The sequence below is a fragment of the Nyctibius grandis genome, chromosome 12 (genome assembly GCF_013368605.1).
Source record: "Nyctibius grandis isolate bNycGra1 chromosome 12, bNycGra1.pri, whole genome shotgun sequence".
NCBI classification, from domain to species: Eukaryota; Metazoa; Chordata; class Aves; order Nyctibiiformes; family Nyctibiidae; genus Nyctibius; species Nyctibius grandis.
In genome coordinates this window covers 9,375,993-9,396,715 of record NC_090669.1, presented here as the reverse complement: position 1 = coordinate 9,396,715, position 20,723 = coordinate 9,375,993, and the positions used below count along the sequence as shown (strand labels likewise).

Below are 20,723 nucleotides of genomic sequence, written 5' to 3'. Positions count from 1 at the left end.
GGATCAGTATGTAACCATGGCTTCATGAAAAGCAACCTGAAGTTTTAATAAATGAAAATAAAGATTCACTAGCTGAGAATGCCACAGCATAAGAAGTCAATACTGAAATACAGGTCAAACAGTATTTATTCTTGCTTCAGTTTTAGAGTCTATAACAAGGATGTTCAGCAACACTCAAATGCCAGTGCCTATCCAAGCACATGGAAACCCTCAGAGTTTGTCCCTCCAACATCATTGGTAAAGTGTCAACAACAATCTGAGCAATAATTAAACAAGAACTTCAGATTTGTAAAGAAAAGTAGAGGCATCTTTCAACTTCCTCACTTCAACAGAGAGAGAAACCTCACTATAGAGAAGCAGCTTACCAACCAAAGTTCATGCACAGTTCCTTGACATTGTAACAAAATGCTTAGATAACTAACTGTACCTCATAATTATTTAAGGTCACATTTTTGCTTTGTTGGGGTATTTTTACCAATTAAAAGCATATAGAAAGGAACAGAACTGAAGCTGGAGAACTTAATAGTTAAAACACAAAGTGCAAGCTACTGGAAAAGTAACAAAACCATCTACATTTAGTATATTTCCAGGTCAAAAATTTTTTTCAAGTACAATATTAATCTCCATCTCTTTACAAACTCAGTTAATGCAGCCAGAAGTTGCCAGGCATAATGTTCATTTTCATAAGGATTTTTTAAAACTGGAAACATTTCTCTAGGAAGTTAGGCTCAATCAGTCTTTGCATTGGATTCAAAGGCTAAAAGAAAGATGCTATTATTTTGGGATTCAATCATCTTCATTTAAAAGGTTTTGTTATCTTCTGATTGAACTTGGATATCCTTGTGTTTTCTTCATACAAAGGGGACATGGCTGCAGCCTTCCCTGTGCCCATTTAATCATATCTCATTTCAAGAAAAAGACTTTTGTATGTGGCACACAGTTATCTAACTGCAGCCTAGTCTCAAAGCAGCTTCAGCCTCCCTGTGTTTACAAAATGTCTACCATCTACATAGTCTCTGTGTACACAGAATAGTTAAAGCCACTGGAAAAGTAAGAGTTACAAGGCAAAAGAAATACATTATACACCAACTGCTTTTATTTAATTTCAGAAACCGTTCACAAGATGGTAGAAAAAAAACTTACAACCACTTCTACTTTAGTCTTCCATTGTTCCCAGTCAGCTCTAAACCCATTATGTGCAAAGCCCATTTACCATGCATCTAGATGATAGATACAGGCTATGAAATTCTTTATTCTACTTGTAGCAGCTTATGCAGGTGCAGCCAAATACCAAGCCTCAGGACAAATTGTACACAAACTTTACAATGTAGAATTTGAATTTAAAATATGAAACTTAAAATCTACACAAAACTGGTAAAAATCAAGCACAGATACGAGGACAAACTTAAAACCCATGTGAAAAGGAGTCTCGTCTTCCTTTCAAGTGCTTTATTCTGCTACACAGTCAAAATGAAGATGTAAGCTTGTGGTTAGTTTAAATTACACTCTGTAGATACTATAGACCAATTTAAAAGTTACACATACAGCAACAGATGTCCATTGGTTCATCTTGATTACTTATACAATCCTGCTGGATTGTTGAAAACAAGTCAGGCAAAATTTCAAAGAAAATCCTTGTGCAACTTTTTAGACAAACGTTTACTGATGGGCACACTGTACCCCAGGTCCATGATGGCTGCTTTCTTCATCAGAACTATCGTTATAAGCTTCACGTCTCTGGCCACCACCTGAACCACGAGTAGTATCAAATTCCTGAAGATCTACCTCTTCTGCATCACCAATTACATTGGGAAATTCTGGTCTAGCTGGCAGCAGATCTTCAAGTTCCTGCCCCAAAAAAGGAAGTGTATTCAGTACTGCATCTACAACTACTAAACAAAACGACCAGTCTCCCACAACTACAAGATTCCCTCTCAGAGAAGGTTTGATTTAGAAGTCTAAGGTGACGTAAACCCTGAAGTGCACACTCATTTAAAAGTATCTGAAGTATTTGTATCAACTGGAAGACGCCACTGAAAGAAAACTAACAGCTCCACATATCAACCACCAGAAGTGAAATCAGTAAATACAATTGCACTCTGAAAACTTCATCACACGACAGCAGGAAGATTCTTCCTCCTGCCCTTGTCTGCCCAATATCTGCACAGCTCTTAAATACATGTGCCATAAATTCATATTCTAATGGGTATTTTCAAATTACATATTGCCCAAAAACAACGTTAAAAGAACAACTGTACTTGCATCTAAATTTAAGCCCTGAAAGCAAGCACATGGAGGTACAACACACACACTTTGCATACACTGTCAAATAAGACCACCACATTTATGCTTGAAAAACTACTTACTGAAAGCTTTTCTGGGCTAATCCAGTTATTTTCAGGAAACTGAACATCAAATTTAATGTAAAGATCCCCCTTCTCAAAAGGATTGCGATACTGTGGCATTCCTTCACCTCTGACTACACGAACACAACCTGTAATTCAAAAGAAAAGTAAGCTGGAGAGTGCTACTTCAGAACAAATCTTTCTCTATACAATTCTCTTCATTTCTCTAGCCTACGTTCAGTTAACAGGACAACAAGAACAGGATTAAGTGTTCAAGAATCACAAAAGCATAGTCAAAGAAGTCCTTATGAGGTCAAGCTTACCTGGTTCAATTACTTTTCCAGGAGGATATTTAACCACAATTTGACGTCCATCAAGGTGCTTAAATGTGAACTGAAATCCACACAGTGCTTCAACAAGTCCAATCTTGTGCGTCATATGCAAGTCATTCCCATCCCGCTGGAACACCTAAAAAACAAAACCAGGAGATATCTTTTCTAGTCCTATAACTATATCTCCACAAGACTCATTATTTGGAATTCATTATTATTTATTCTTAAAATTCAATGTCAGAGCAACAGTCTTTGTACAAAGTTAACTTGATTCTGTTAATTCAAATAGCTTAACATGCTTGGGAAGTTTGTGCCTGAAGAAAGCGTCATCTAAGATAAGGCAAATCACACTATATACTGTGATGTAAGGTTCAAATTAAACAAGACAACCTGTATAGCAGCAGTGCTCTCTTACCTGCAAGATCTTCTACACAAGCAACCTATAAACAAAACTTAGGACAGTTTGACACTACTTCCCATGCACTGGAATACAAAAAACACATCTTTGTTTCTCAATATTTGACTAGTCATCATGCATATCTGCTTCAGCTAACTTTATCTGCAGCAGGGCTCTGCTCAATTAGTCCACAGCTGTCAGAAGTGATCTTTAAGCCATACCACTCAGGATTCTTAATCAGAGTAAATGTAAGCTTTAACCACTGGCAGAACCATGACTCCCACCTCAAGGGAAATTTTAAGAACACTGAAAGCATCACTAAAATCAGTCTAGTTTTACTCTAGGACACAAGGTACCACGTTTTTCAGAATTATTAATACTGTAAAACTAGATGTAGTTCATAAGAAGACTAAGACAGAAGTGGCATCCACCATCTGGAATTTGATGCCGTCATGCACATCTGGCTCTTCTGTATGCTTACAGACTGTTTCTTCCCTTATCATAGTCAAGATCAACTGTGATGCAACATTTCAACCAGTATTACAGAACAAGAGAAGAGAAGAATGTGTAAAGAGCTATGCAAAACTGATTGCCAAATTAGCAGTCCTTGACACAGCTTTGAGAAGCGTACAAAGTACCTAATTTTCAGATAACCAACATTATATCCTTAATACGTGACTGGAATTTAAATTTGCATCCAATGCTATTCTTTGTGTCACAACAGAACTTGCCCCACCACTACCATTCCATTCAACATTTTTTCCAGAGTATAACACAAACTGTTTTTTATTTCATCACAGTAATACCTGGCCTTTCTAAACAAAAACATTCAGAAAAAGAAGCAGTCACCTCAACTCTGCCCTAAGGGAGTTTTAACACAGAAAAAGATAAACTGCAGAAAAAGATAAAGTGCGATGTATTACTCCAGAATGCAATAAGCATAAGCCTTAACAAACTAGTATAAAATAATCGTGTTTGTTTTGTTAAATGAATCAGTAACATCAGCATTCTGTGTTATATTTCCACAACCACAGTAGCAGAGATAGAAAGCACCATCTGGGGATTTTGATAGGAGTTCCCTGCCATGACACAAGACACTGAAAAAAAAGTAACACCTAGCATTTTTTGTTAGCATCACAAGCAAAGCAGATTGAAGTTAACATCCCGAATCACTATATCCACTGTATCAAAGCTAGCCTGAGCTTACCTGAGAAAGCTACCCTTTATTAGCAGGGTAGCACCAGAATCTGCAAGTCCTTTGGCTACAAACTTGCAAAGTTTTTTCTGGCTCACCATGAAAACCATGTTACTTGCTACAAATCTATTAAAAGCTATTCACCATCTCTCCCAGAGCTGCAACTGTATGAATTACTTTAAAATGAACAGCCATCTATATCGCTTAAATATTAAAGACTAGGGTAAAAAGCATTTAAAATACAAACTTAAAAGCATTACCTCATTCTCCTTTTCTTGGAGTAAGAGTACAATATCGCCTGGTTCCACACCTGGAGCCTGATCTGCTTCTCCACTGAATGTAATTCTTTGCCCATGTTTCATGCCTTTGTCTACATGGACTTCAAGTATTTTTACCTCTTTGATCACCTTCTTCCCTTCACATTTTTTACAGCGGTCTTTTTCATTAATTACTTCACCTAAAGAAAGACGAATTTTAAGTTTAGAGATTTCATCGTGATTGCATCAGATTCTGAAGAAAAACTGTTTTAAGGTAGGCTGAAGAATACATGCAACACAACTAGTGATTTAGACATCGCTTTGTGAATTCCTCATAAGAGAAAAACCAGGCTCAATTTATCCTAGCTGGAAGAGAAGGAATTAAAAAAAAAAAAAAAGGGTTGGGGGGGAGGAGGGGAAATACAAAGATACACATAACCTTCCAACTTGTCTTATCAAGGATTTTGAAAAGTGAGAGTGCTTTAGAGAAAGGCAAAACAAGACTTTGTCTACAGCTTCCAGTGTTCCTCAAGTCTTAATTTGACTCCAGTACCCTTACCACTCAACTTACTACTCTTAAGAAAAAAATATATTCCTCGTTATGCTGGAGAGTGACAGCTATAAGAGAAAGGATGAAGCTAAAACCAAGCTGAAGCATCTCACCTACCTCAAAAGTCAGAACACAAATTTTGAACTATTTCAATGAATTTAGGAAGCTTAGTACCACTTCTGTTAACAACACTGAAAAAAGGATTACTGGGTTCCATTTATCGACAGCCACATTTTGCAGTATAGCACCACAACAAAGCACTATGTAAATGCAGCAGTAGAACTAGAGAGTCTCGTGTACAAAATGGGAGGAAAATAGCTGGTCAAATCACAGTTTCATGCAAGAGCAATGTTAGGTTTTCCTACAGAAAGGACCTAACATTTTCTGACATACAAGGAATTTCACTTCTACATTCTGAAATTGAGTAGTTTTTCACATTGTCCATCATCTCTAGCAAGGCAATTACTTTTTCTAGCAAACTGAAGGGTCACTATCCGAAACAGTTTAAATTCTCTGTTCTACTTCATCTTTATTTTCCAGGTAAGCTATTGTCTTTGTAGAGAGTAACAAAACATTAGGCCACATGCACTGTACAATTTCAGTACTTCTTTCCAATACTGCTCTAAGTGCCACAAGCAGATGCATGTGGCTTAAGACATTAAACTTGCCATCTTAAGCCACCTTTCTATGAAACAAAGAATAACGTTATGATGCAGTTAAAACTACTAAACATGTAGGTTAGGTGTGTAAACTGTGAAAACCAGATGTTCAAAGATAACATCATTTATGAAATGTTTTGACTAGTCACAAAATACAACTCTAATTTGTAAGTATTGTGAAGAATAAAATCAATCACAAGGTGATGTTACCACTCTGCAAACTGCCCAAGATCTAAAAAGGAATCACTTGAAGTGCAAACCACGTGCTGAACTTGTTGCCCCAAACACGACCCATTCAGGAAAAGGTATCTTCTTAATTTGAAGAAGTTAAAATCCAACTTTAGGTTTCCATTGTTAACCCAAACCTGTCCTTGGATATTAGGAGACTGCAAAAAGACAAAAATCTCCTAAAACAACAAAATCTTGGTTTTTACTTTAACACAGGAGTAATTGCACCAAGTAATATTCATATCTAAGTGGTTTTTTTTTTTTTTAAAAAAAAAAAAAAAAAAATCAATCCCTACTGTTCAAGCTTCCAGGCTGCTTTTCAGTACATTAAACACTAAATCTTGCTGTTGTTCCGAGTCAAATGAGCTCTCCATGTTGACATCAGATTGAGACTCAAATGACTAGATGGGAGCAAAACTGTCCTGGATAAGTTCCTTCTGGGATTCAACCAGGAGGTTGAATGAACCAAATGCATTTAATAACATAGAATGGCTTGGCCTACCTTCTCCATTGCAGTCAGAGCATACGGACTGCATCTGCTGAACCATTCCAGGAGCCAGCTGTCTGATCATGATACGTACACCTCTACCTCGGCAAGCATTACATTTCTGAACAGCTCCAGCCTTCCCTCCCTGCCTAGAATAGATAGCACCAGTTGCATGAAAAGCAAATTTTTCAGAAACATATGACAAAAAAAAACCAAACCCCCACATCAGTAGGTTAACATGCCTAATTGCACTGCCAATTATCATTAGGTTCTCTCCTTCCCCCCACCCCCCAAACAAAGCCCTTGAATAGTTCCAGTTCCATCACCAGTATCATTCAACAATTTTCTAGGCTGAGAGCAGGCTCCAGTAAGCCAAATACTGATAAAGATCTGACATAGGAGATGCTTCATTACACTATATGCCAACACCACAACCAGAGAACTCAAAAATATAAACAAACTTACCCATTACACGCACTACAAAGGACATTCTTGCTAAGTTGTAGTTTAGTTGTCTTTCCATTATACAGATCTTCTAAAGAGACTCTACAAAATAAAGCATTTCTCCTGGGTTATCACTTAACAACTTACTTTCCCCATGTATAAAATACTTGCCTAGGACATATTAAAGAAAAAAAGATCTTCATAAAAAGACTAAATCTGCTATTAAAATAAGATTTTAAAGCACTATTTTAGCTTTCACAAGGAGTCATTAAAAACTATTCCATACATATGAATATACACATGTAATCCTGAACATAGTTTCAGAGAAAAGCTGTAATTTAATCAGAAGAAACCAGATAGGATTGCTTGTGTTTCTCAATAGGAAACAAGCTGATCTAGCATTTTATGTTTTATTATATAGTCATAGTAGGTTTTTGGTTTGTTGGGTTTTTGTGGGTGTGTTTTTTTTTTTTTTTAGTTCTACCAGGCAGGTGAGGAACAAACCTGTATAGACAGTCCTGACAATATTTATGGCATACATACATAAGAATACATACAGAATACTTACTACTGTACTGGGCTTTCCACATGAGATAGTTCAATGGAGAGGGGTTAGCATGTCCCCAAGGCCACTTAATTCTTTAGATTTGTTCATGTTTCTATTTTTTTAGAAGCTCTTGAATACACTATCAAATTCCAATAACCTTCATAGGTTGATAGAAGTTTATGAACACATTTATTTTTTTTCCTAAAAGGGTTTGTTGGTGCATTGAAATTTCAACTCAGTGTATTGAGAAAAGGTTGCCTGGCATCAGTGTTTACAAACAACAAAACCAAAGCTAATTTATAATATAGCGTGCAGTACTAGCTACGAAACTAAGCAAGCATGTAAAAGTAAACGGACTTTACTAAGCACAGTTTGTCAGCCACTGGGAAGATGCAGCTTAACTTAAGAACTTAGAAAGGACCTGCTCAGCACGCAAAAAGCCAGTCATGACTGCAAGCAGAGATCTACAAAACACAATTAGATGTGATATTCAAGCATGGCTTTAAAAAAAATAAAACAAAACCAAACCCACCACACACACTTTTCCATTAATTATGCAGTTCAACTTTAATTCCAGCTGGTATTATGCTATGAATGCAGGTCAACTTAAGCCTTTCCAGAGCCTTAGTACCACTGCTTCCCTAAGAATCAAGCTAAGGAATAATACTTGGTTGTTGAATGCTTTTTCAGATTAGAACTTCCAAACATAATTAAGGAGCAAAACCAAGGAAAATAATGCCAGCAAAGTATATACACGCCAACAACCAGGCAGTAACCAGTATTAGGTAGGCTGTAAGATTAACCAATCATGAAAAGTAAACGAAAGTGACTGCCTTCTGGGCTACACGCAACACACAGGTCTGAAAAGTAGATGCAGACTGCAGAATATCTCAACTGAGCAGCACATCAAGAATATAAACTAGCAGAGTCAAGTACTGATCAGGAAAGCTTGAAAGTACAAATTGCAGTATCAAGATACTCACTTGAGTGGATGCATCATATCTTCTCCTCTTCTTCTACCATTACGACTTCTACTCTGACCACCCATGAAATTGAACAATCCACCACCAAAGATATGGGAGAAAATATCGTCCATTCCACTGCTTCCACCGCTACCTTCTCGAAGACCCTGTTCTCCATATCTATCGTATAACTCACGTTTCTCTGGATTTGACAATACTTCATAGGCAAAGCTTATTTCTTTGAACTGGAAGAGGAACAGAGTCAAAACCGTGCATGATAATTTAGAACTTCAAGGGAGCATTTTACTACTTTTTCTCGCCCAGCATGAACACCCTGTTAAGAAGGTACACAACAGAACAGTTTTCTACTCTCATTCTAATATGCAACACTTAAAAGTCAGATTTGGGCTTAATTGTGTTACCTGTTATCATAAAATATGACATTTTATTGCAAAACTTCAATGACTTTGTTCTTTACTGTGCCTAGCAGAAGACAGTTTTACAAACAAACAAAAAAAAATCCAACCAAAGAGGAAAACCCTCAAGTATGCAATACTGTGGTAGCCAACAGGCAAAAAACCCAGTTATGTACTAATGGCAAACACTTCAAGATATGTTAGGCACTTAAAATACACTAACAATTGAGCAACTTACTAAAATGCATATTAATGTGCCTGTCCTCAAAACAAATGAGTATCTTTTCATAGTCATCTCTGCTCACCGCTAAGCAACCATTAGACCTTCAGTTCTGTTAAAAAGAATCAACTGAGTCAACTTAATTGGTATTTTTTTAATTGCTATTAGCATAACAAATCTAATTCAACCTTCCCACATATGTTTTATGCTGCAGCAGTTTCAAGAACCCATACGTATTTCCACATTGGAAAAATTTGGAAAACTGACTATCTTTTTCAAATACCTATGTATATGCCAATGCCAGCTGATATCATCTTGGCAGACGAAGAGAGGCAGTTTTTCCTTCAGCATTACTTTCTCAAACAGTTTGACATTTTTGCACAAGGTATGCTGGTAGATTTTGAGATTGGGACAAATTAGACAAGACAGGGTTCCCTCTCACAGTTATTATTTTTGAACAACTTGTAACAGCAAGCCCCCAACACCTGTATTTGATCCCTTAGATGCTACTGTAACAGCAAACTTCAGGAGTTTAAAAAAAAAAAAAAGCCTTACTTTGTCCCCTGCATTTGGATTCTTATCAGGATGGTATTCCTTGGCCAGCTTTCTGTATGCCTAGTTGAAAGAGGTACAACATTAGTTTAAATTTTGACTAATCAGTTCTTTTTTGGAGAAACTCAAGTAGTGTCTTCAGGAAGAAAGAAAATCCTAAAAAAGCAAAGTGAGAAAATGAGTGTTTTGAAATCACTCATACACTGAAATGATACATAAAAAATTCTGACATTGCTCTATGCATAAATTAACTACACTTGGATTTAAACACAACTATAGCACACAATAGCTAGAACTAGCTTTTCTGCTTATCTTCATTAACTTACAGGAAGAACCGCATTGGATTTTCATTAAAATTACTTACTCTATAGAACCCACTCAAAACCTACAATATGACAATTTAAGTTTCAACCCATTTGTCTTTCACCTCAATCACAGCAATACATTAACAACAAAATGGCTGCCTCAGCTTCTCATTCAACCCTATCAGTCAATCCTCACAATAATAATTTTCTTCTTCCTTACCTATCAATAATGTAAGATTTCATCTCACTTTGAACTAAGTATATGAGTTACATGTGCAGAAATGTACAGATCATTGCTTTTATTTAACTTCATTGTTCTAAAACAGTAGAAGTAAGTACAGCCAAATCTCCAGAACTGATTTTTCAGAATGCTTTTTTTTTGACCAGTACTTTGACTCTCAGGACCATCACTTTTTCTACATGGGTACTTCATCTGTTTTGCTTATATTTTAGAGGATCAAAGCAAGTAACAGGACAGGCAGAGACTTTTCCTACAATTTGAGTTTTTGACAATAAAGACCTCAACTCTTGCTCCTGGAGGGTGTTGAGGTGGAGTGGAGGAATCAATGGACAGATATTAATAAATTACTTGGTATACATTCTTTTATTTTTTTAATTATACATATTAAAAAAGCTACAGTGATGCAACTGCAAAAAACTGAAACACTGGTTCTTAAGAGTGGATTTTTCAAAAGCTCTGTTTCTGTAGAACTGAGCATCTAAACTAGCTCTTTAGAACTACAATGTTAAGAGAGCTTTACATACAAAGCTTTATAGAGATCACAACTTTCCATTTTGTACTGGAACAAGTAAGATTCCTTTTTTTGGTATCTGCACAATTACTTCTCTTCACTGATTGTTTTGAAATACTTCGTACTTTTTCATGCAACCAAGAAATAAAGTTTGACAAGGAACTAATGAAACAAAAATAGAACATTGGTATTACAAGCTAAGTATTCTAAACCACAGTAAGCATAAAGAACAAAAATCACAGATCTCATAGGACAAACTATGCATCAGTAACAAAGCATAATCTTCCACAAACCTACACATTCTGTAATAATGATTTTCCCCACATATTTTAAGGAGTCTAACCAAGAAAAAAAAAGAAACAGAACACTAAACTGAAAACCTACATAACATTATCTAATCAGGAAAAAAGGAGCTTGCATGGTGTTCTTTAAAAAGAGAGAGCACTCATGTCTTTGCTGATAGCAGCATTACAGTTTAGAGCAATTCTTAGGACTATCCATGGCCCAAAAGGAAGCTACCAGTATTTTTTAGTCAGAAACAGATCCAGAATCAAGGTCTACACTGGAACCACATAACTTCAATAAAAGTTAATTTAACTAATCACTATTAAAGCCTGTTCTCTCAGCCGCTTTTGACTAAGATATTACCTATTTGTTTTCACTTTCCTACACTGTTATAAATGTTAAAATATCAGATTAATAAAGCATCCATGACCTCTCAGTGACAATAAGGTACAGATTAACTTCTTGTTGTTGCAGGCAGTTATAAACTTTACATTCCATCATAAATCTAATCTATAGCAAGGAATACTGTGCAGTGCAGGTTACCCGAGTGGAAAACTGCTGTCACTTTTTTTCATTCTTACAGGACACAGATACCTTTAAGAGAATTCAGTAAGAAAAAAAAATATTCTACCTGATCGTGTTTGGTATACAGCACTACCTTCTCACTGCATGCCTTCCATCTCTAACACTATTTCAACACTGCAGTTGCCTATCCCTGCACAAATGAGGCTACCACATGCATGATGGGTAACGCATGGTTCTTCATACCAGCACCACCCATCAGCGGAAGCAGGTCACTGCTAGTAAACTGTCTAGCTAATTATCCTCCCTCACGTGTAAATGGTCATTAAGTCCTTTTAGAAAAAAGTGGTTTATACACTACAGAATGAAATGGACATAGTGAATTGTTATACTGATGACCTGGCTCCAAGTTTTCACCTTGCTTCTTTGTTTACCTTACCTTGTCGCTTTCGGCCTGGAGCGATCAAATACACGAGCAAAACGAAACCTTACTCAGGCCTACACGTGGGGCAGACAATGGCACCGCTACGAACCTACTGGCCCGTCACGAGGATTTTTACACCCAAAAGGCCTTTCAGCGGCTGCCAATACCGCTCCGCCGCGCGGGAGAGACGCGGCGCTGCGGAGGCGAGAAGAGCAGAGCCCCGGCGGCGCCTGGAGCCGACGCGGGACCCGGCGGCGCCGGGCCAGGGACACGGGGAGCAGGGCTGGGGCCCCCTGCTCCCTCCTCCTGCCGGCCCCCCTCCGCCTCTCCTCCGGGCCCTGCCCGCGACCCACCCCGCTCCGTCAGCGCCCGCCCGCAAGCCAGGCCCCAGCGGCCCGGCGGCGCGGCCTACCTCGGCGGGCTGAGGCAGCACCGGGCGCCTTCACCCGGCGCCGCACCCTCCCCCGCCGCAGGCCGCAGCCGCCTTTAGGCCGTGCTCCCCGCGCCCGGGGCCCTCCCTCGGCTCCACTCCTCTTGCCCCCCGCCGGCCCCGGGACCGCCCGCCCGCCGCCTCCGCCGCCCCGCGGGGCCCTGGCCGGCGGCGAGCCCGCCCCCCTCCCCCATAGCGCTACCGCCCGGTCTCCCCGGGCGCCGGCCGCCGCCCCTCCCCCGCACCTTCTTGAGCTCATTGTCGGAGGCCCCGGGAGGCACCCCCAGAATATCGTACAGCTTCGTGTCGGCCACGTTCGCCATGGCAACAGCGAGCGGCGAGCGCAGGCCGGAACGGGCCGAGGGGCGGCGAGGGTGAGACCGGGAGCAGGTCGAAAGCCGCCGCAACGTCACACGCAGACGCACTACGTCACCACGCCGCGACGCAGGAGGAGCCCGCCCGCCCCCTTCGCCCTTCGGTGGCTCGGCCCCGCCCCCTCGGCCCACTTCGGGCGCCTGACCCAGTTCCGGCGCGGCGCGGCAGGGGGCGCTCGTGTCCGGGGGGGGGGTGGAGGGGGGTGTGCGGCCAGCAGGGGCCTCGCGCCGCCGCCCGCCAGCGCCGCGCGCGGGAGGCGGGAAGAGGCTGTGAGGGGAGAGGCGGGAGGCGGCAGTGCGGGCGCTCAGGCGAGGGCTGCCTGCCCCAAACAGAGAGGAGGCAGCTGCTGTCCTGGCGTTTGAACCAGCATTCTGGCAGAGAGTTGGGCATTGCACATGAGAACAGTATCCTCAGCTTTCCCTCGTGTCATTCCGAAGGCTGAAAGGCCCCTGCCTCCGTGCGTGCTTCCCCGGAGCCCTCCGCCTGGCACCATTTCTCCTGAAGTACGTCATTGAAGTTCATGGGGCGAGGGGCACCCGTGCACCACCCTGCTGCCTAGCCTCTAGCACCAATGTATTTTTCTTCAAGGATGTACTGCTAAGGCTTCAGCAGTTATAAATAGCATAGGTACCCATCTGCTCCGTTTTTCTGTTTTGCTCCGCTTCTGGGATCTTAAAACAGTAGCTGCTACGCTAGGCCTAAAGTGATTCAGAGAAGCAAAGTGTACTTGAGTGGCGCAGGGGCCCCGAGGCCCTAGCTAAACACCACTTTCAGCAGGCAAGTAAAAAGCCCAGTTGTGTTTAATTAGAGGTTTGTCTCTTAAAGCCTGGCCAGGAAAGCAGCTACTGAGCCTTTCCTCAGGTGTGGTCTCTTGGTCATTAGCCCCTCATTAGGCACTGGCTGCTGGAAGGCTCTAAAAGCTGTGGCAGGTGCCTGGCTGAGGAAGATGGGATGGGATGGGGTCGGGTCTCGTCTCGTCTCGTCTCGTCTCGTCTCGTCTCGTCTCGTCTCGTCTCGTCTCGTCTCGTCTCGTCTCGTCTCGTCTCTATAAGGGCAGAAAACCAAAAAGTTTCCTGGTTTCTCTGTGAGCAAGCCTAGTCTGTGCCTGGGAGAGGGTGCTCCCTGAGGAAGAGATGAGCAAGGCTGAGCCCTGAGGAGAGTCTGCTGGGAACAGATTAGTGACCTGGCATGTGAGAGAGAGCAGAAAAGGCCATTTGAGGTGATTTATGGATTTGTATGGCAGAAATTTGAATAGGCCCCCTTGCCTGAGGGGAGCCAGTCTGAGTGCTTGAAGGCTTCTTCCCTTGTATGTATGGGGACTCTTCATCTTCAGTTGCTTGACACAGCTTATGGTTGCAATGGCTGTATTGGGAAATGCAGTCTGCTGGTGGCTTCTCTGCTCCTTCGTAGGCTGGTGTTTATGGGGCCTAAATCCCATCATAATGTTTATATAGTCTGGCATAATCTGCTTTGGTAGATGATGGTAATACCTGTCCCTGGTGTTGCAGGTGTGGCAGAGTCAAGAGCTTCAAAGGAAAATGGAGACTAGTTTTAGAAGGAGAAAAACAGTGGCAGGGCAGAGAACAGCTACTGGAAAGACAGTCCCATAAACTGTAATTATTAGTCTGGTTCAGAGACATGCAGAAAGAAGAAAAAAAGCTCGTAAGGAGAGGTATGTTTCTTTGGTATTTTTGGAGGCTGTGTGTACAGCCTTTAGTAATTGTAGGTTTAACATATGTGGCTAAAGCCAATAAGGTTTCACAATTTACCTGTGTTTTGCACTACTTGGCTTCATCTTTTATTTTGGCAAGGCTGAATTCAGCTACTCTAAGAACTGTCTGGCATGCATACCTGGCTTGACTATTTTGGATTGTGCTGACTTACAGTTTAATATGTTTCTAGAGAAGATTTTTTTGTTGTTGTTGTCATACAGGAGTTTCTTTTTAGTAGGCAGACAGAAGAAATGTTAGGAGTGTTTGGAAGAGCACTTCTTTGCCCTACAAGTCAGAATTACATTTTTAGGAGTTAAGCAGTATCGGCAGGAGTGATATAAGCAGTATTTAAAATACTATAGGATAGCATTTATATGTGTCTTTGCATTTAAAAAAAAAAAAAAAAAAATCTGAAGATCTGAGCAGCTGAGCTAGCTCAAACCAGTGGTGTTCCATTCGTATCCATGCCTGTAGGGATGAAGTTCCCCAAAAGTATGATTCAGCCCAGACTTACCTGTCCTGTGAGCTGAGTGGCTTTTTTGCAGCTCAAGCAGAAGTGTGAGCCAGCAGACTGATGGATAGTAGGAATGGTAGGTGAACTTGGTGTATCAACTTGAGCCCAAGTGAAGGAGGCAGTTCAGAAAGAGTGTTTGTATACTTTCTTCTCCCTTGCCAAAACGTCCTTGTTACTACAGGCCTCTTTTATGTGTTATACCACCAAACCATGCAATAAATAATAAGAAAACTCCTCTGGGATGAAACTTTAAGTTTTATTTTCAAGTGGAGTTAAAGAATCACAAGCTTGGGTGATTACATTTTTATTAAATTAAAATGCAGATGAATATCAAGGTAGAGTTTGCTCTTCTTGCATACAGCTTTTACCGTCAACTTGTGAGTTGTACTGACAGAACATGTTAGGCACGCAGCTGAAATGTTGTGTCCTCCCCCACTTTTGTTTTGTTAACACTTGCACAGTCTTTGTATGTCTTTTTCTATTTTTTAAACTATTTTCCTGCTCCTCCAGATAAGAGGTTTTTTTTATTTAGTTTCTAATGTTGTTATTACACACAATGTGACAAAAAGCAGTTGCTATATGAAGTTTGGTTTGTTTGTTTTTAAATAGACTGCACAATTCTAGCTCTTCAAGGTTTTGTTTTTGGCCTTACACAGGTACTAACAGGGATAATTCAAATTCAGTTCTTGCTTCAGACCTTTTTTGCATTCTTTATATTAAATAAACTGAATTTCTTTTTTAAGATGAAGCATTTTACAATGATTTCTTAGAAATCAATTAAGCATTGATTATATTTATCACTGGAGAATTGGAAAGAGATCAGTTTCATGTTACTGCAAAAGAAAAATAAACTCCCTTCCTTCAACTTAACATATCAAGTTATTTTATGTATTTAACATGATCCTAACATGAAAATATGAGCAGGCATTGCTGACTCTTGCTTAAATCTAATACTATACAATCAAATTTAAATTTAAAAAAGTGTTCTGTTTAAATACTGTTGAAGAAGAATGCAGTTACACTGTAAAAAAAAAAAAATCACAGAGCTTACATGGCCATTGCATTTAACCTTTTTGTTATCAGCTTTCATCAGATAAGGCAGTTGGTGTATTGTGCACACTGTCTGTCTGTTGTCTAGAACTTTCCAGCTATGGAAAGGAAACAAGCCAGTAAAGAACAAACTTGAAACTTGTAGAGAATTTTAAGACTCACTAACTGAAGGGCCTGGTAGGAAGTGGGCAGCTGTTTGTGCCGGCAGGTGTAGAAAGCACAAAAACCAGGACTTTTGTGCCAGCCAGCTGTTCCCTTGCTGGTCAGGAGGAGCACCCTGCCTGCCCCTACCTAGATTCTCCTGACCAGGGAAGCAGGCTTGAGTTTTGTGATGTGGTCAGAACAACAGGTTTGGTTTATTGTGCTGCCTCAGCTGTGGTGATGAAACCCAGGGCTGCCTGACAGGTACCTCTGTGCAGCACCAGCAGTGAGTTGCATACCTTATTCCTTTTGTGCTTTCCTGGCCCTTGTTTTTGCTGTCCTTACACCTCTGTTTTTCCACCCCAGTCTCCTCTCAAATAAACAGCCCACCCCTTATTACTTATTCCCCACTGGTCCCAGTTTTGCTACAGCTGCACTCAGATTTGGGTTACTTAGATAATCTCAGATTTGTATGGTATTACTGATATGGTTACCTAGGTGCCGTTGGCCTTGCATGACTTTACTCCCTGAAAGGTCCTTCGTAGTCCCTTCCAATTATATCTGATGTCTGGCAAGTTCTCCTGTAACTCCACCTTAAGCACCTGTGGGATCCAGCCACCCTCACAGCACTATCTGTAACTTTTGTCACTGTCTCATAGTGTTATTTGTAATTCCTAGTGATACTTTTTTATGTCATGTCCAGTAGTTTTCCACATCTTGTTCAGTTAACCGAATCTCATGCCAAAACCTAGTCAGTGGCCTGTAATTTGCCTGCAACCCCAATTGAGCATTGCTGAATAACTGATAGAAAATCAGAATATTAAATACTTTTAACTGAGTTTTTGTTCTTTTTTTATATATAAACATTTAAGCTCTATGCATTTTTCCATTGCAAAATGGAAGTAGACATCAGCAAAGAGGGCAGCTTTGGCAGGTAGTGTCATAACAAGCTCAGCAGACTGTACTGTAGGAATCTGGTAAGGGTGGGGAGTGGGGTGGATAGCTTAAGAGATTTTCCTTCTGAGTTAGCAAGAACAACTTAGGAGTTCCACACTTTTAAATGCAGCATCCAGGCAGTTGTGCTCTACTAGATTTTTGCATCTGAAGGGTATGTGACAAATCTTTTTTTCTTGCAAGCGGAGCGTTTTGAGTTTGGGTTTAGATTTATGGGCTGTGGTGTTTTGGTGTTTTGTTACTCAGGGGAAATTATCCTACTTTTTGTCTGCATACAGGCTGTTGTCAGAGATCACAGAGCTCCCAACAGATCCCATGTTAGCAACATGGGTGAGGGGAAAGGGGGTTCGATTCTGCTGAGGTCTCTCTATTATTTAAATTCCTGAATGAGGTCCAGCTTCCTTCTTTTTCTAAAGTAAGGATCTCAGTGTTACTGGGAATCATACTAGTCAAAATGTTTGTAATACGGTTTGTCTTTGGAAAAAATGTTTCAGTTTATTAGGATGTATAGCGCACATAACAGCTGAGATGTAAGACCCTTGACGTGGTGTGAAGTGGCCTTGCTGACTGTTGGTCTTTTTAGTTATCATGTTTTGTAATATAACTGAGTTATGCTTGCATTCACTATTTTTATATAAGAATTTTATTTTTTCCAGTGTGCAGCAAGTCCTGTAGTATTCAAAACAAAATGAGTGCCTGAGTGGTAAGTATCTGATCTTTTAATTTGACTAACAATTTAAGTTCACTTGCACTCAGAATTCTTTATGTGCATTACTCAGAAGTCCTGCTGGTTGTGCAGACTTTTGCCCTTAACTCTGTGTGGAGTGGGAACCAAAGGCATTCTTGAGACAAAGGCTATACTTTGGAAAACACATGCAAAATCACAATCTCTGTATACAAAGACAATTTTACACAGGTGATGTATTTTCATGCTTAAAATTTGGATGCAGCTAAAGTTTACATATTCTTGAACCATATACACTTTTAACAATCTGTCCTATTAGATCCGGTTTTCTGTAAACCACACAAACATTCTCCATGAAGAAAAATATACTTTTGTTTAGGACTTTGTGTTGTGTCTATTCTTTAATCGAAGGCCTGTTCTCAACAAATGGCTTCATTTCAAAGGAGAGTTACAAGGACATTTGCTTGCACATAAATGTAAAGATACTGTTGTCACACCTCTGTGTCTATTTACATTTTTCCTGAATTATGTTGTAACTGTTACAATATAGACTCGGCCCTCTAAATGGGTAACAACAGGGAAGAGTGGTAGCTAGGTAGTGCTGAACAGACTGAATAGACATTTAAGCAAGGATGAAAGAAACTATTGGAGAAGGTAACTGGGGGCAAACAGCAGTTGTTTAATGTTTACTTAGAAAAGGAGACTTGTTTCTGAGAATCATCCTTAGATAATCCCTAAGCAGTCATATAGGATTTAATTCTTGCCAGACACAGTTAAAATACAGATGAACAATGACTGGCTTCTGAGCCACAGAACTTGGGACAGTGTGCAGAAGCCTTCTTTGTGTTGCCAGATCTACCTTATGCCGTTATAGGGTTTTTGAAGGAAAGTGAGTCAGTGTGTGTATATGTGTAGGTATGCTGAACAAGGAAGTACTTACATGGGTGCGGGAAGTAAGGGAGAATGGGAATTGGGGGATGAAGAAATATACAGTTTTAAGAATGCTTTAGCAAAAAAAAACCCAAAGTAACACAGCTTCTTGAGGTAATAAGCTGCCGCTCAGTGTGTCCATCTGCAAGAGTGTGTACCCTTTTAGAAGAAAGGAGGCAGCAAAGGTGCAGATAACTAGTTCTTTACAATATTTTGAGGCTAGGACATGTATAAAATGCAATGAAAGTATTCTGGAGAAGCAAATGGCTATTCACTCAACAGCTTATTCTATAGAAAAACCCACAACTGTTCATTAGCCTACGAATAATCTGTCAGTCAGTGCCTGTCTTAAAAGAAGCCAGTCCAGCTTTTGACAGAATCTTGTCTCTGAACAAGGTAAACACATTCCTGAAAGCCGTTACTGAATTCCAGCTTGATGATGGCTTGTGACTGACCATTTCCTCTATGCTTTGAGCTTATATATGTAGTTAATCTTATTACAGCCAAGAGTCAGATTATTGCTAGATCAACACTTTTACAGTCAGTGTTTAGGAAATACATAAGGAATTCATTAGAAACTGTTGAATATCAGCTGCTTATAAATATTTTCCATTGCACATGTTCTCTCCAGTTATATTGTCTCAGATAAAATAGTTTACATGAAATACTTCACTACAGTTATTTCCATGAGCATGAAGACTGCAAAACAAATAACAGGGAATAATGCTTCACCTTAGTTATGAAGGTATCTGCATTTCCTTTCTTCCTTTATATAGCCAAAATTTTGATGTCCAGAGTTATGTGTTATTTTGGAGAGAGATCATCTAATAAAGGTTTTATGTACAAGATAGATCTTTGCATTTAGATAAATGCAGAGCATTGTCACATTTGGAGCTTTCCAAAACGAAACAATTTTAGAAGCTGGGGCAATATTTCTTGACCTATTTAAGAGTGCTATTTCAAAGCTGTGCCCTAAAGGGCACATCTATCCTCATACATGTATTTTTGGTTTTGTTTAACCATTCACCAATATCTATGACACTATTTGTTTTAGTTCTAAAGGTTACTTCATGACTTCAGCTTCAGTCTTGCTCCACTTGATCTCAGTTTTACTGTTCATTTCTGGAGCTTTACCAAGTGTCTGTCTAAGCTTTGCCAATTTGAAAGATGTTTGAATAACAAGTTAAAATGGGAATAGCTTTTTATCTGTCACTGAATTAATAATGTGGGCTAGCTTCCCTCATTCTCATCTAAGACTATTTGCGGTATTAAGCTGCTGCTCTAAAGAACTTGCCCCAACTATGTCTTTTGGTTAGTGCTTTAATAGAGCACAGTAGTTATCCCTTTCACGAGATAACTGCAGTGTCTCCAGCTGAAATGTCAATTGCAAATGAAACAGGAAAGGGGAGGTGTCCAGACAAAAGGGGACTGCCAAGGGAGTCGGGCTTTTTTGTGTGTGCAACTTTCTTATCTTTTAAATGTCATTTAAAACATCTGTATTGTGTTGGACATGCAACCCAGCCTACCAGCAAGGTATTGGAGGTTTCTTCCTTTTTTTTACTTCTTTATCTCATCTCTGTAAGGAATAAGGGAGTTTTGCACCTGTGAAGAAAACAAGAAGAGAAAATACAGAAGTGCTTAGGGCCACTTTGTTCATCTCTGCAAGCAGATACCAATGCAACCCCCTGCAAGTTTCCACCAACATCCTGGCTCAGTTTCCTCTGGCATAGCTGTCTCTAGGCAAGTACCTGCAGCCAGGCTTTTTGTGTCTGAGCCCTGTTGAATCGGAGATGGGGGGGTCAAAATACCTCTTGTCTACTAGAGGTCTGAGGCTTGAGAAACGTAGACTTTTCTCAAGGCCAGAGCTCTTCCTGGAATGCTTTCTAACCATCCCTGATTAAAGCAAAGAATGGTTAAGATTGTGTGCCAAACAGGCTGCCATCATCAGGTGGTATGTGTTGTGTTACGTTACATGCTAGTGGCTCCCTTTGTGAAAAGGCTGTGGTAGAGGGCTTTAACTCAAGTCTCTTGCTGCTTATTGAAGCAGGAAAAC

General features: G+C 40.1%; 1 protein-coding gene across 1 annotated transcript; it reads right to left on the bottom strand.

Moving 5' to 3' along the window:
* Positions 1-108: 108 nt before the first annotated feature.
* On the bottom strand, positions 109-12,722 carry DNAJA2 (DnaJ heat shock protein family (Hsp40) member A2). Its single transcript, XM_068411623.1, has 9 exons — positions 12,555-12,722; positions 9,595-9,654; positions 8,425-8,648; positions 6,916-6,996; positions 6,466-6,599; positions 4,530-4,726; positions 2,669-2,813; positions 2,367-2,494; positions 109-1,848 (listed from the first exon to the last, which is right to left on the bottom strand). The coding sequence occupies exons 1-9, from the start codon at positions 12,630-12,632 to the stop codon at positions 1,660-1,662; spliced, it is 1,236 nt and encodes a 411-aa protein (XP_068267724.1). The 5' UTR covers positions 12,633-12,722; the 3' UTR covers positions 109-1,659.
* Between the last annotated feature and the right edge of the window lie 8,001 nt (positions 12,723-20,723).